This window comes from Acinonyx jubatus, chromosome A1 (genome assembly GCF_027475565.1).
Source record: "Acinonyx jubatus isolate Ajub_Pintada_27869175 chromosome A1, VMU_Ajub_asm_v1.0, whole genome shotgun sequence".
NCBI classification, from domain to species: Eukaryota; Metazoa; Chordata; class Mammalia; order Carnivora; family Felidae; genus Acinonyx; species Acinonyx jubatus.
The window spans coordinates 65,966,882-65,981,492 of NC_069380.1; the positions used below are offsets into that span (position 1 = coordinate 65,966,882).

The following is a 14,611-nucleotide window of genomic DNA, read 5'->3' on the forward strand; positions in this document are numbered from 1 at the left end:
CCTTCAATTCCATACCTTTAAAAGTCTGTCCTGGCCTTTTCCACACAGTATAAAAGAACAGTCGGATGTCCAGCCTGCATCGAGCAGACCCCAGGGAGAGCCCTTTATCGCCATTATCCACTGATTTTTATAACCCAAAGGGAGTCACATAATATTTATCACTATGGACCGTTTTGTTTTCCTTTTTGCTAAATTATACTGTCCTATCAAGTAAGTTCAGTTTTTATCATTCATTCTTCAATTTTATTTAAATCCCAAGTACAGTTCAACATTTCATCTCGCCATTTTCTGCAAAAACAATGATGTAGTATTCAAAATAAATTTGAAAACATTTCCTTTTCTTAAAATAATAAATCGCAAGTTAAAAATCAAGTGGAGAGGAAACCTAGAGACTGAAAGGGACCCCAGATATAAATCAGCCAAGAGCAAAGTACAGACCTGACGTGGGGTCTGACTCAAACCAATGGCTGGCCAGATTTCCTGCTGAGATAATTAACGAAATGTACACGTGGACTAGGACAGTGATGATATTAAGGACCTGTGGTCACTTTTCAAGGGTGATAACATGGTTTCTTTTCAGAGGACTTCTTATCTTTTAGAGATAATGAAGGAAACACGTGCAGACAAACTACAGGAGGGCTACGTTCTGCATCAGAATAATTCGGGGTGTGGGTGAGGCTGGCAGAGGGCAGGGGGAATGGTCAGCCTTACTCCTCCTCCCCCAGCAGAGAGCATGGTTAAAGCTGGGGGATGGGTACATGAGGGCTCTTTACGCTACTCTTTTTTTTTTTATAACTGTCCATTTAAAAAGTGCAAAGTGAATAAAACTTCACAAAACAAGAGAAGCATCCTGTGATCCTCATGACATCAGGATTAAAACAGCAGTGCCTCTGTGCAGTTACATGTGGTGTGTCTGCCCACAAGACCAGCTTGAAATATTAGATAATGTCCAAAGAGCTTTCAAAAAAAAAAAAGGAACTCAACCTTGTCATTTCAATCAACACTATTATTACTTGAAATTCAAACGTGTGTAACTCAAAAGTCCTTACCTTTCTCAAAGCGCAAGCCTTTATGACTTTCTCGTATCGTTCCTTTTCATACTTCTTCCCAAATAAAATATTACTCCTCACAGTTCCTGCAAACACCCAGGGCTGCTGAGAAACATAGGCGATTCTTCCGTGCACGCTGACCAGCCCCTGGCTCCGGGGCAGCTCCCCCAGCAGGGCACTTAACAGCGACGACTGAAACAGATTGGAAACAAGCAAGTGTGTGCCAGCAGCACTGGGCACAGACAAGCCGCTGCTATTCCCAATCCCACCTCCCCCAGCCCCGGGGTCTGATACACATCAGAGCGCTTCCACTTAAAACAGACTCAAGTACAGCCCTGGAAGGTGCAATAAAAAATGTGAATGCTCGGAGGGCACCTGGGTGGCCCAGTCAGTTAAGCGGCTGAACTCTCGCAGTCCTTGAGTTCGAGTCCCATGTCAGGCTCACTGCTGTCAACCTGTCAGCGCAGAGCCCGCAGGGTATCCTCTGTTCCCCTCTCCCAAAAATAAATACGTATTTTTTACAAATTTAAAATCAAATTTGAATGCTAACAAAATAGAGGATACCAGCCTGCTCTGCCCGAGTGCGTTTCCCCCCAAATGAAATGCTGTGCTCAAAGACAGACTGCTGGCCATTCCCAACAGGGGAGGCTGGCATAATACACACTTCCTCTGTCTGAGGTTTGCAGGTGGTCCTGCATCCGGCTATCCTCGTTTCTGAAAAGCTGTGTGTAAATAATCTATCCGATGCGTCAGGAAAGATTAAAGGGACTCTGAAGGGGGTCAGGTTACCAAAAAGCAAAAACCCATCAAATGACGGCTCGATCATTTATTCATCCTACACGTAGCATTCCCTATTCTATTGTTTCAGATGCACAGGGCTAAGTGCACACACACACCTCCTTCAAGTCTTTCACGACATACGGACGTGGTGGCTCTGTGCCTACCACTAACAGAATGCTCAGAACTGAGCCGAAATCATCCTTTCACGTACCTGTCTTGCCCCAGGACCTGGGTGTTTCTAGAGGGCAATCAGCCCAAGCCTTCTTACATCTGTGTCTTTTGTTCTTAGCACAGTGCCATGCACGTGGCCATACGTTCACCACTGTGCGCGGACGTGACTTGGGTAAGCCACATAAGGAAATGTTTAAAGCTTCCCAGAAGAGCCTTTTACAACCCCAAGACCTCCTGTAGAATTTGCTCTGACAAAAAGAAGAATCCGTTTTCTTAGTCATTCCATCCCGAATAGCAGTCACGTAAGGAATTTCCTTCACGGAGACAACCATCTTCCAGATAAGCATTTCCAAAATGTGCCACTTGAAGCACCAAGAAAAACACAACCACACGATCCAGATTGATGCGGCCGTGCGACCTTCTTGCAGAACCAATGCTCCATGGAACACATTTTGAGAAATGCCATTCTGGATATACCCAGTCAAACTTGTGTTACACACAGCCCAACCCCAAGAATTTAATATGGGATGTGGCATGGCAGCGAGCTGTCAAAAGGCACTATGACTTACCTTTCCTGCTCCCACAGGTCCGACCACAGCTAACAATTCCCCGGGTCTGACCGTAAAGGAAAGGCCTTGTAGGGTTGGGGTTTCTGATGCCTACAAATTCAAGTTCACAAAAATAGGCACATTTCAATAAAGTAACACAAATTACCTCAAAAAGAAAATACTGTAATAGTCACTGGTATGTGAACATAACCCACATCTCTCCCCCTTCCTATCTGAAGATACCATGTGCTGGAGTCCCTTTCACACTCTCTCTCTCTACATATACATGTGTGTATACGTATATACATATATATACACACACACATATATAAATATAAAAATAAATATAATATAAATATAAGAATATAAATATATATATACCTATATGTTTTAATGTTTATTTACTTTGAGAGAGAGTGCAAAGGGGGAGGGGCAGAGAGAGAAAGGGACAGAGAATCCCAAGCAGGCTCCACACTGTCAGCGCAGAGCCCAACCCAGGGCTTGATCTCACACACTGTGAGATCATCACCTGAACCAAAATCAAAAGTTGGATGCTCAACCGACTGAGCCACCCAGGCACCCCTCAACTATAGTTCTTTGGGGCTTAGCTGCTTTTCAGAAGGCCTGTTCTCTTAGCAGATTTGCATGTGAACCCAGTTCTAGACACCCACGGAATTTAAGTTGTAGAAATGATAAGGCACCCTTCTGAAATGAAAACTTCTTGGTGCACACTAATATTAAAAGAATACAGTTAACAGAATATTCAGTATAGGAAGTTTTCAAGTTTTACATTATGAACCTTTGTTTTAATCGTCTATTCCATTAACCCCCACAAGGTGGCAGTATAAGTACACCGCATGCCAGGCCCTTTGCTACTAAGTAACTGGAAATCTCCCGTAACCTCTCCATTCTCATTTAATAAGGAAGGAATCTGAGTAATGCTCACAAAGCAAGAAGGCACTTGGCATTGTAAGATCACTCTTGGCAAAAAGGCTCCTGTGCGTGGTGGTCAAGGCTGTAATCAGAGCTCAAATTTAACACCAACAAAAATAACAAGTAAGTTAGTATATGGTATCACACCAGAGAAATAGTCTGTCTTCTACCTGTACCATGCATTACCTGTCCTAGTAAACAGGTACAACAAAGTACTTCTACTGTAAAAAAAACAAAAAAAAAAAAACAAAAAAAAAACAACAAAAAAAAAAACCACATGGAGGCGTGCACTACAGCACAGAATCCAACACAACGGAAAAGGATAAAGCAAAAATCATGCTAATCAGAAGTTGTATTCCTAAACATTCTATAAATTCTACAATAAGGAGATTTAGTGTTAAGAAAACTCTCAATAAATGGGGCGCCTGGGTGGTTCAGTCAGTTAAACGTCTGACTGTTGGTTCTGGCTCAGGTCATGATCTCATGGTTCGAGCCCTGTGTTGAGCTCCTGTGCTGACACTGTGGGCTTCGTTCCCACTGTTACAATCTCTGCCTCATTTCCCCGTGGGATGCTTCTGGGAGTCCTGACCATGCATGTCCCCAGGACTGAGGATCTCGTGAATGTGTGTGAGTCCCAAACCCTTTCTGAAGAAGGCTTGTAAGGGGTTAGTGTTCTGCAAACACAGTTGGGGGAATGCCCTCCCACGATCACAGGAAACTGACCGTGAGTTGATCTAAGGCACTGCTACCTTCTACATTTCTAAAAAAGGGTTCCTCAAAGACAAACCTCCAGATAGATACGTGAAGGGCAGAGAAACGTACAGAGCTTCTGTTCAGAACATTCCCTGCAAGTTCAACTACGAGGGATGATGGGAGGAAGAATCTAAGCCACGGATAGCCAAAAGCAGCTGAGCGAACTTTCCCACGCACAGGTGCAGAGCTGGGCTGCTGCGTGACCTCTCTCTACGCTGGGAATGTGTACACACAGTTAACACAAGGCAGAAAGGCTAAAGGCACAGCAGGAGAAATAAAAGGTCTGTGTGATCTTCAAAATGAAAACCTTCTCTGGAATAATTGGCCATAAAATGGGTACATACTAAAACCAGGATAATTACATTTAAGCACGCATGCACACCAAAAAAACCAGCCCCAGATTCTATCGAATTATAAAAACTGTCATTAAGGTGGATTTCAATACATAGAAACTTTTAAGCTTTTCCACTCCTCTCTTCATGTCTAACAACGAACTAGTTCCTACTTGACTACATTTTTTTTTTTTTAACTCAGTTACATCGACAAAGTAAGAAGCCACAGAACGACACTGGCTTCCCGTTCCCTGCACCTCAGAGCTTCCTGTTAGCGCCAGACAAGTTGCTGCTTCCTGGCCCAGACTCCAGGGTCAGGCATTGCTCGAGCGTGACCAGAAGGGGGCAGCATGTGACAGTTCAGGGGTGCTCAGGCCCCCTTGCCCTGGGGCTCAGTAGAGGCCGATGCAATGCGCCAGCCCAGCCGTGGGGTAGGCCCTGGGGACATAGCAGTGAACCACAGGATGAAAATCCCTGCCCCGCGGCGATTTAGATGCTCCCACCGGACCATACACTTCCAAGCTCAGACACTGAAACCGAGCGCATTCCTTTCATGAATGAAACCAGGTGGGGGTGAAGACCTTTGCCCACCTACCCACCCAGCTGTCTAGTGGGTGGTTCGAAAACCCACATCCTTCTGCCTCCCAGCCCGGTGGCCTTAGCTTCCTTCCCAAATCCCCAATGTCTGTGCCCCTCCCTCACCCTAGGGCCCCTAATCACCCCCAGTGAGAGGCACAGTCCTTCCCCAGACAAGGGCAGGACAACAGGATGGGGGTGTTCTGTGCTACAACGCAAAAGCTGCAGGAAAAGTCTGGGAACAAGTGATTAAGTTCTGGGAAGAAGAACAAAAGTGCTCATTTTACAGTGTTGCACGGTTCGTACAAAAGAAAGGTGGTGATGGGTCATCATACAGGGTGTGTGGTAACTATCTCAGTGCACTACCTAACTCCCCAGCACTCACAGAAGGGAACTGGAACAGAGCTTTCTACAAGTGCTTCAAGTGCACCAGTGGAGAATTACCAAGCAGGAGGGAATCCGCTGCAGTAAGGTAGGAAGGGTTTTTCCCATTTGCCTAAATGTCCTAAATCAACCAAGTGTCAGAAAACCTTCGTGACCTCACCTGTCCTACCTGTCAGCTTCCCACACAGAACCCTGAAGCTGGGAATCACTGGCACTTACTGTGCTCACCAGCTGCCTCCTCCCTGCCCCTGCCTGCCCCCAAAGTAGCCAGCACCTTCCAGAAGCTTAGAACAGGAGCCCTCACACTACCCTACAGGAAATATCCACATCATGGGCCTCACTCCATATGTAAGGAGATGGTCTGATAGCGTCAGGGTAAAAAACGTACACTGATTTCCCAGTCTCTCCTCTGTAACAGCTTGTAATGTACGTGTTAGCTAACCCATTCCGGACCGTATCACTTGTCTGCTCAATCCTGTAAATGGGGACATTGCAAACTTATCACCGAAAACAATGTGATCATACTTGGAAAGTTCTCCTAACAATGGGACAAAGAACATGTCGTATGCCTTGGGCTGATTTTATACTTAATCCCCATTAACTACAAACCTTATTCCTGATTTTGAGAATGTTTATAATATACTTTCAAGGAAACAATGCAAGTCACATTTTATATGGTGTGTAAAAAAAAAAAAAAAATCAAAATTCTCTATTAAATCTACATCCCACCAGTTGTGATCTTGCAAGGGAGGATTTGTTACCTTATCCCAAAAGGCAGTGAAGTCTTGCACATGCACGATCATTTTACCGTCTGATGGCGGCTGAGGAGTACGCTGTGGTATCTCATCAAGTAACAGAAAGTTCTGCAGAAGAAGGAAAAAGGCTGGTTGAGCTGTAGGAACAAAGCATAAGCAAGAATAATTGCTTTCCTGGAATTTGCAACGTAGCATTTTACGCAGCCTGTGTATGTATCATTTTACCAACTGTATTTACAAGGGGGACTCACATCAGAACACAGTATGTACTATGTAATTATATAATACAGTACACACACACACACACACACACACACACACACACACACACACTGAGTTCACAAAGCTAACTCTGTAACCTTCTCAACAAGTATACTGATTCTTCCCTCAAGAGAAAATATAGTTACGAGCAGCAAACACATTTAGAACCTGGACATTGTCACGGTTTTACTCCTGTGTTACTAACAGTAAACATGGGAGTTGGTAGGAAATGATTACATAAATATTTATCTAATCCCACCATGTGCCAAGCACCACGTGAGACACTGGGCACCCAGACGAAGGCCACCCCCAGGCCTTCAGAAATCGAGTTGATGCAAAAAGACAGGCTGGGAACACAGAACCAATGGCAGAGAGACTCTGAATGAAAAATGTGGTTCTGTCCATTTCTCTGTTTTGCCCTTTCCCTGGGCACTTGGGTACACTTTGCTTTTCCCCCCATAAGCATCACAGCAATGCATCCTTCCTGTCATGAGCTGTCACTTGTCATCATTCTAAAAAAAAAAAAAAAATTTTTAGGGGCGCCGGGTTGGTTAAGCATCTGACTCTTGATCTCAGCTCAGGTCCTGATCTCAGGGTCATGAGTTCAAGCCCCATGTTGGGCTCCACGCTGGGCATGAAGCCTACTTAAATATATATATATATGTATATGTGTATATATATATTTATTTAATATATATATTATTTATATATATATATTTTTTTACAAGCATCTCTTCATAATCACTTGTCTTTTCTCCTTAGCAAATACCCTCTCGACAGCAGGAGAAGGTATTTTTCCACGCTTCCTGCTCTTGTCCACACCAGATAGCAGCAAGGTGGTGCAATTTGAATCGAACCAAGTCATGCTAACCATTATAAACCTAACACAATCACATATACAGGAAAACTCGGTTTTGCTCTGCAAATGCTAGACATAATTCAACGGGAAAAGCTACACTGGTACAAACAGAATGAACAACCAATACCCCTCTACCCCCAAAACTTTGAATGTGTGGCAGCAACTGTTAACGGCCCTCAAAACTTGCTCTCGTTCTTCTGTGGAAACAAACTCCTGGTTTTTAGGGCATGGCAGCCTGGGAAAGGGACCCCTCTTCCCAGCCTCCCACAGAGCTATGCAGAATCAGGTGATTAAGTTTAGGCCAGTGGAAAGTGATCATGCCCAGGAACCTTCCTCCACCCAATGGCTTGGGCCTTGGAAGTCGGCAGCTTAGCCAAAGCTGTGGTAGGGTCCCCTCCCTCGGAAAAGAAGAAAAAAGAGAAAAAAAAAAAAAAAAACCCTCAAGGCAACCTGGTTATATGCATACGTGACCACATCCCTCACGACCTTGTAACATGAGACCACTTAATCAGACTACATGTTTGTATGTTACTACATATGAGAGACAAAGAAGTAAAAAATGTATGAAAAACTATGCCACACGGCGTTCGGGGCTCAGTTCTTCGGGTACGAACCCAACTGAGCGGTGCCGGCAGGAATAAGGTTGCTTCCCGGAAAAAATAGCCTCTCTGGCCCATGACTCTCAGGGCAAGGCCACAAGCAAGAAGGAAAGCGTCTGGGCCTCTAAAGCCACAGAACAGCATACTAGCCATGGAACTTCTTATGGGGTGAATCGTGCCCTCCCAGAAAGACAGGATGAAGTCATAACCCCAGTTACCTCAATTATGTGACTTTATTTGCAAATAGGGTCATTGCAGATGTGGCTGATTCAGGTGAGGTCATACTGGAGTAGGGTGACCCCTAAATCCAATATGACTGGTGTCCTTATAAGAAGACACAATGGGGCGCCTGGCTGGCTCAGTCAGTGGAGCGTGCAGCTCTCAGTCTTGGGGCTGTGAGTTTGAGTCCCACATTGGGCACAGAGATTACTCAGAAATAAAATCTTTAAAGGAAAACAAGAGGAGGAAGAGGGGAGGAGGAGGAGGAAGAGGGGAGGAGGAGGAGGAGTGGGGAGGAGGAGAAGAAGGAGGTGGAGAGGAGGGGAGGAGGGAGAGGGAAAGAGGCAAAGAGGAGAAGGAGGAGGAGTGGGGAGGCGGAGGAGAAGGAGGCGGAGAGGAGGGGAGGAGGGAGAGGGGAAGAGGAAAAAAGGAGAAGGAGGAGAAGGAGGAGGAGAGGAGGGAAGGAGGGAGAAGGGAAGAGGAAAAGAGGAGGAGGAGTGGGGAAGAGGAGGAGGAGTGAGGAGGAGGAGGAGGAATGGGGAGGAGGAGGAGGAGGAAGAGGAATGGGGAGGAGGAGGAATGGGGAGGAGGAGGAATGGGGAGGAGGAGGGAGGCGGAGAAGAGGGGAGGAAGGAGGGGGAAGAGGAAAAGAGGAGGAGAAGGAGAAGGAGGAGAAGGAGGTGGAGAGGAGGGGAGGAGGGAGAGGGAAAGAGGCAAAGAGGAGGAGGAGTGGGGAGGAGTGGGGAGGAGAGGAGGGAGGGGGAAGAGGAAAAGAGGAGAAGGAGAAGGAGGAGGAGGAAGAGGTGGGGAGGAGGGGAGGAGGGAGAAGGAAAGAGGCAAAGAGGAGGAGAAGGAGGAGGAGGAAGAGTGGGGAGGAGGAGTGGGGAGAAGGAAGAGAAGGAGGCGGAGAGGAGGGAGAGGGAAAGAGGAGGAGGAAGAGAAGGAGGAGGAGAGATACATACAGGTAGGAAACAACCAAGACAGAGATTACAGTGATGGCAACCACAAGCCAAGAAACGCCAAGGTGTGCCAGCCACACGAGAAACTAGAGAAGGCAAGGAAGGATTCTCCCTTATGGGTTTCAGAGGGATCACGACCCTGAGGACACCCTGATTTCAGACTTCTGGCTCCAGAACCGTGAAACAACACATTCCTGTCGCTCTGAGCCACCTAGTTTGTGGCAACTTTGCGGCCCCAGCGCTAGCAAACCGGCACACAACCTCACGAAGGTTTGCTCAGGAAAGAAAAATGAACTACCTGTATAAGCAGCTTTAACATGGGTATTCTAGGACCCACGGGCAAAACCTCATCCTAACCAACATAGGAAGCAACTGAAATAAGCATGTGAAAATGTTTCAGGAGAACAACACAGAAGTCAACTGCTACTCTAAAAACCATAAACACTCTTTAAGTCATTAAAATCTTGTCTATCTTGCTGCAAAGCTACAAATGTGATTAAAGCTGAATATGCAAAGTTTCTTCTGTGCAGGAAAAGGAAAACGTGTTCCTGTGCATTTCTCTCAAAGACGCAGCCTGCGGGAGGCGAGGTCTGCTCACAGATGCTTCCACTCATCCAGGCTCGCTGAGAACCCTCCTCTCTGCCCCATGCCCGTGTCTAACAGGGAAGCAGAATGGACAGACGATGGTCTGAGGACTCCTTCCTTTGCAGGCTTTAAACCCAGCATGGCCCTGATTTCTCTTCCACACCAGCTCCCCCACAGTCACCCAGACAGCAACTCTTGCCTATTCTGCAACAATTCCCATCCCTCCAATTCTTCATTCCTCTTGAAACAACGTAATTTCGGAATCTCACCACCAATCGTTTACAACACCGACACAATTTTTTGCTGTCTCCCTATACCCTCCCGATTCCTTCCCCAGCATCCCCAACACTGTCAAACCTAACACCACTTCCTATTTTTTTTAACGTTTATTCATTTTTAAGAGAGTGAGAGAGCGTAAGTGGGCCAAAGGCAGAGGAGAAGGGGACAGAGGATCCGAAGCAGGCTCCACACTGACAGCAGAGTCCCTGACGCAGGGCTTTAACTCATGAACCAGGAGATCATGGCCTGAGCCGAAGTCAGTTGCTTAACCAGCTGAGCCACCTAGGCTCCCCACACTCCCTCATGATCTCACTGAAACACCTCTGAGAACGTCCACCATGCTTAAAACCCTTCAGTGACCCATGAACACCTAAGTTCACACTCCCCAAGTGCCCTCCGCCTTGATACTCTGAGTACTGAACCAACCCTTCCTTCCCAACCCATCTCAAATGCTAATCCTCCTGGGAACCAGCTCACAAGGGCCCTAGCTGGCACTGCCCACCCTACTTCTGAATCCCCAAAGGGATATTAAGTCATGCCGAGGGAGAAGACTATGCCGTTCACGGACTTACGAACAGCCCAACTCAAACCCCACACTGAGGCTAGCAAAGGGTCAGCATGTCACGATAACCCCTAAAGAACCCGACTCTACGGCTGGTACGAGTGAATCTAATCACTGACTAGATCACTACAGTCTTACACAGTATGAGTTAAGATGGCAACAAGCAGAAGGCTGTAGGTGTCATAAATCTTGTCTAGACAGAATAAAACTCAAATTTTAGCTTAAGCATATTACCAAGACATAAAATTCAAAATTCAGTATGTGCATATTAGAATAGAAATTCTGTACCTTCAAGGAAAGAAAGAAAAGAGAAACTATGCACACAGTGAGGAAGTAAATCTATTGAGCATTTGTCCGTAAATAATAGGTCTGAGTGAAGAAAGCAGTCACAGTCTCCCGGTGGTTAAATGAGGCTCCATTCAACACATGAACGGCTTATAAAGGTGCCAGATGTGCTGGCTGGATTTTTCTCAAGTGCTCAGGCTGATGAAAAAGCTGACATTAAATTGCCATTAAAGCCATGAAGTGCATACCCAGAACAGGTCATGCGGGAAAGCATCAACCGTCAGAACTCAAGCCAACAAGATTGACTTCACAGTGGCTGCTAGGCAAAAACCTAAGCAGCTTTGTGAACACTATAACCTCACTTTACTGGGTGTAGACATCGTTAAGACTTTCACTGCTTTGAAGTTAAGACAAGATCTTTTATAATCCTATTGGACTCGTTCAATGTCACTAAGAGAAAAATAGAAGGAACTTCTTGGGCCTATAACTTCGTAGTAAATCCTTCATTTTCAGTACGTGGAAAAAAAGGAAATTGACAAGTGTGTGTGGAAGAGAAGACATACACTCTACAGCCCACGTTTGGCTTTACGCCAGGGCTGGGGATCCCAGAGCCACCTTCAAGGTGGAGAGGTGTGCTGCATTTACCTCTGGGACTCCCAAACATCATCTGAGTCCCAGGCTGCAGGAGACAGTGTCACAGCAAACTTCTGGGCGCCTCCCAAGCTTCTGACCCTCTACGAGCCAAACCTCGCCTAGTCCTGACTACCTGGTGAGTGTCCTCAGCGCATCTTTTCTTCCTCGCCTGCTGCCATTTTTACCTCTCACTGCACAAAACACCTGAGAGGCAGGGAAGGAAAGAGGAGTGAACATTGGATCAGTCCATTATATTCACTGCCTATTACCTGTGTCAGGTACGTGCTCCTGAGTGGCTCTCAAATCTCACTGCGTCTAGTTCAGCCTAATCCAAACCACATCACCCGGTTCCTGGACTGCATTAGCCTCTGAACACTTCCTGCTCTACACTAGATCCCCACCCCGACCTCCTCGGATCCGGTCCCTGGGCTGCAGCCAGAGTGAGCTCTGCAAAAGCAAAAAACTTTCCTGTGGTCTATAAGGTGCTCTGCCCCCTGCTCAGGCCTCTCTCTGCGCCCTCATCGTCAAATACATGGATCTCCTTCTGGTGCACCAAGCGCTTTCTAATAAGACCTTCTGCCACATAACTATCCCCCCAAAAATGCAGAGTATCAGCCTCCTATCTCCCCCACCCCCCACACACACACACACGTAACTCTCCACGGAACTCCTTCAGCCTTCCCAGGAAGCCCCACCTCCAAAATTACAGCGGTGTCTACAAAGCACCTCATAGGACCTCAGCCTTTTTCTTAAAAAAAGAAAAAAAAATTTAATGTTTATTTATTCTTGAGAGATAGAGCATGAGCAGAGGAGGGGGAGACAGACACACAGAATCAGAAGCAGGCTCCATCCAGGCTCTGAACTGTCAGCACAGAGTCCGACATGGGGCTCAAACCCATGGACCATGAGATCATGACCTGAGCTGAAGTTGGACACTTAACCGACTGAGTCACCCAGGCATCCCATCGGACTTTTTCTTCCAAAGACTGACTGATGACACGAAACACACATTAACAGTGAATGTCATTGTGTGAGCATTCATTAACTCCCTCTCGATGCTTCAGAAATTCTAAGCAGGCAAGCCTTCTGTGCATTTGCTTATCATTGTATATACACATCTAGCACAGCCCCAGGCTTGAGGTAGGTGCTCAGTTACTTTGTGGGGTGACTGAAGGAATTCTAAATGGGCCCCCCAAAAGTCTAGCACAAACCAAGACAGGGGTTAGTTTCTCCCGTCCACTGATTTTAGTTTTAACATGACCCTGACATCTTTTACATTTTGCTAAGCACATTCTGGCTTTGTGTGCTTTTTCCCACAGCTGGGGCAACGTTTCCCACGTGTGGCATGTTTTCAGGTAACACAGGCACACTTGCCTAGGACACAGATACCTCGGGCCCTGCATGACCCAGAGACTCAGAGTCCCCAAACTGTCATGAGTTACTTTTCATAAGCCCTCCAGGTGATTCTGATGTACTTGAGATCTAAATTTCTTAAGGGGTTATAGAAACCATATGGGTTGGAAAAAAGTCTAAGATCTAAAAGAAAAAAAGATACTTCAATAATTACTTCAAAGCCACCATGAAGCAGTTTGCCATGCTAACCACCCCTTTCTCACCAACCTTCTCGGCCACTGGTCCCACCTCTACTGGAAACAACTTCTGCTCAACAAATTCTAAATCCCTAGGCCCACCTTTCTGCCAGAAACTTTATACAGAGGAGAGAAGACTTGGGCTTTCAGCCCAAATCAAAGATGCTTCATCAGGACACAAAGGGGCTTGACAAAGTCAGACCCAGGAAAATTCAAAGTTCTCAGCAAGTCATACCTTTGATGCTACTGGACACATCTCCATGGGAAGAATTTCCAGCCTCAGACACAGTTCAGCTGCATTTTAGCAGAAAAGCAATCAAAAGTCCCACCCAAATATTTGGATACAACTCCTTCAAAACCTTCTGCAAGATCCCTTTCATGCTATGTGATTTTATGTATCACAAAACAACACTCAACTGCTGGATGCCTGCAGCATCTCACAGACGTGGAGAATACAGTGACACATCTCCTGAGCATGTGCGGTGAGGAATGCAAAGATGGACAAGGCACTGCGCCTGTCTTCAGAAGCCTGGAGATCGGGGAGGAGAATACATCCATCCCACACACACGGGAAGTGAGGACAAAGTCACATCCGGGGAGTTCGAAGGAGGAGACGGGAGATTCCAGTGGGTGTGATGGTTAATTTTATGGGTCAACATGGCTAAGCCACAGTCATTTGCTCAAACACGTCTGGATGTTACAGTGAAAGTACCTTTCAGATGAGACTGACACTTAAATCAGTGGGCTTTAAAGCAGATTATCCTCCATGATGGTAGGTGGGCCTCACCCAATCAGTTGAAGACCTTAAGAGGAAAGAAAAGACTGACCTTCAAAGAGAGCATTCTGTCTCTAGATTGCCTTTGGATTCAAGATGCACTTTAGCATAAAGCCACATGGTTTTCATCTTCCTTTATTACACAATGGCCAGTAAAACTAATGTTTTTAACCAAAGAAGACGGATGCTTCTAACTACCTATAAGACCTAATAGCCCAGGCCAGAAGCCAGGCCAGCAGAGTCTACACTGACTCTGAATTAGTGTTGTTTCCACTAATTCAGTATTTATCTGAGGCCCAGTAGATGCCCAACATGGGCCAGCCACTATGCAAAAGAACTATCAGATATCATCTGCTGTCAGGGGGCTTAGTATAGTCCTATCGAGTCAGAACCAGCCACATGCCATGATGCTGAACGGTGTGGTACTGGCCTTGCACATATATATGGAAGCTTGGGGAGCCTGGGTGACTCAGTCAGTTGAGTACCTGACTCTTGATTTCGGCTCAGGTCATAATCCCGGGGTCATGGGATAGAGCCCCACGCTGGGGCTTGGGATTCTCTCTCTCTCCCTCTGCCCCTTCTCTGCTCACTCTCTTGCTCTCTTGCTCTCTTTCTCTCTCTCTCTCTCTCTCTCTCTCTCTCTCAATCTGTCTCTCTCTCTCTCTCTCAAAATGAATAAACTTAAAAAAAATTTTTTAAATATGGAACCCTGAGGTCAGCATGAG

General features: G+C 46.2%; 1 protein-coding gene across 4 annotated transcripts in view; it reads right to left on the reverse strand.

Annotated features, from left to right (window-relative positions):
• The window catches only part of ABCC4 (ATP binding cassette subfamily C member 4), a 370,199-nt gene that overhangs the window by 158,016 nt on the left and 197,572 nt on the right, over positions 1-14,611 (reverse strand). For all 4 annotated transcript variants that reach the window (XM_053217139.1, XM_027065098.2, XM_053217143.1 and 1 more), the window contains 3 exons: positions 6,288-6,389; positions 2,570-2,659; positions 1,050-1,241 (listed from right to left, as the gene is read on the reverse strand). In XM_053217139.1, coding sequence (XP_053073114.1) covers positions 1,050-1,241; positions 2,570-2,659; positions 6,288-6,389 — 384 coding nt within the window. The remainder of the gene's footprint in view (positions 1-1,049; positions 1,242-2,569; positions 2,660-6,287; positions 6,390-14,611) is intronic.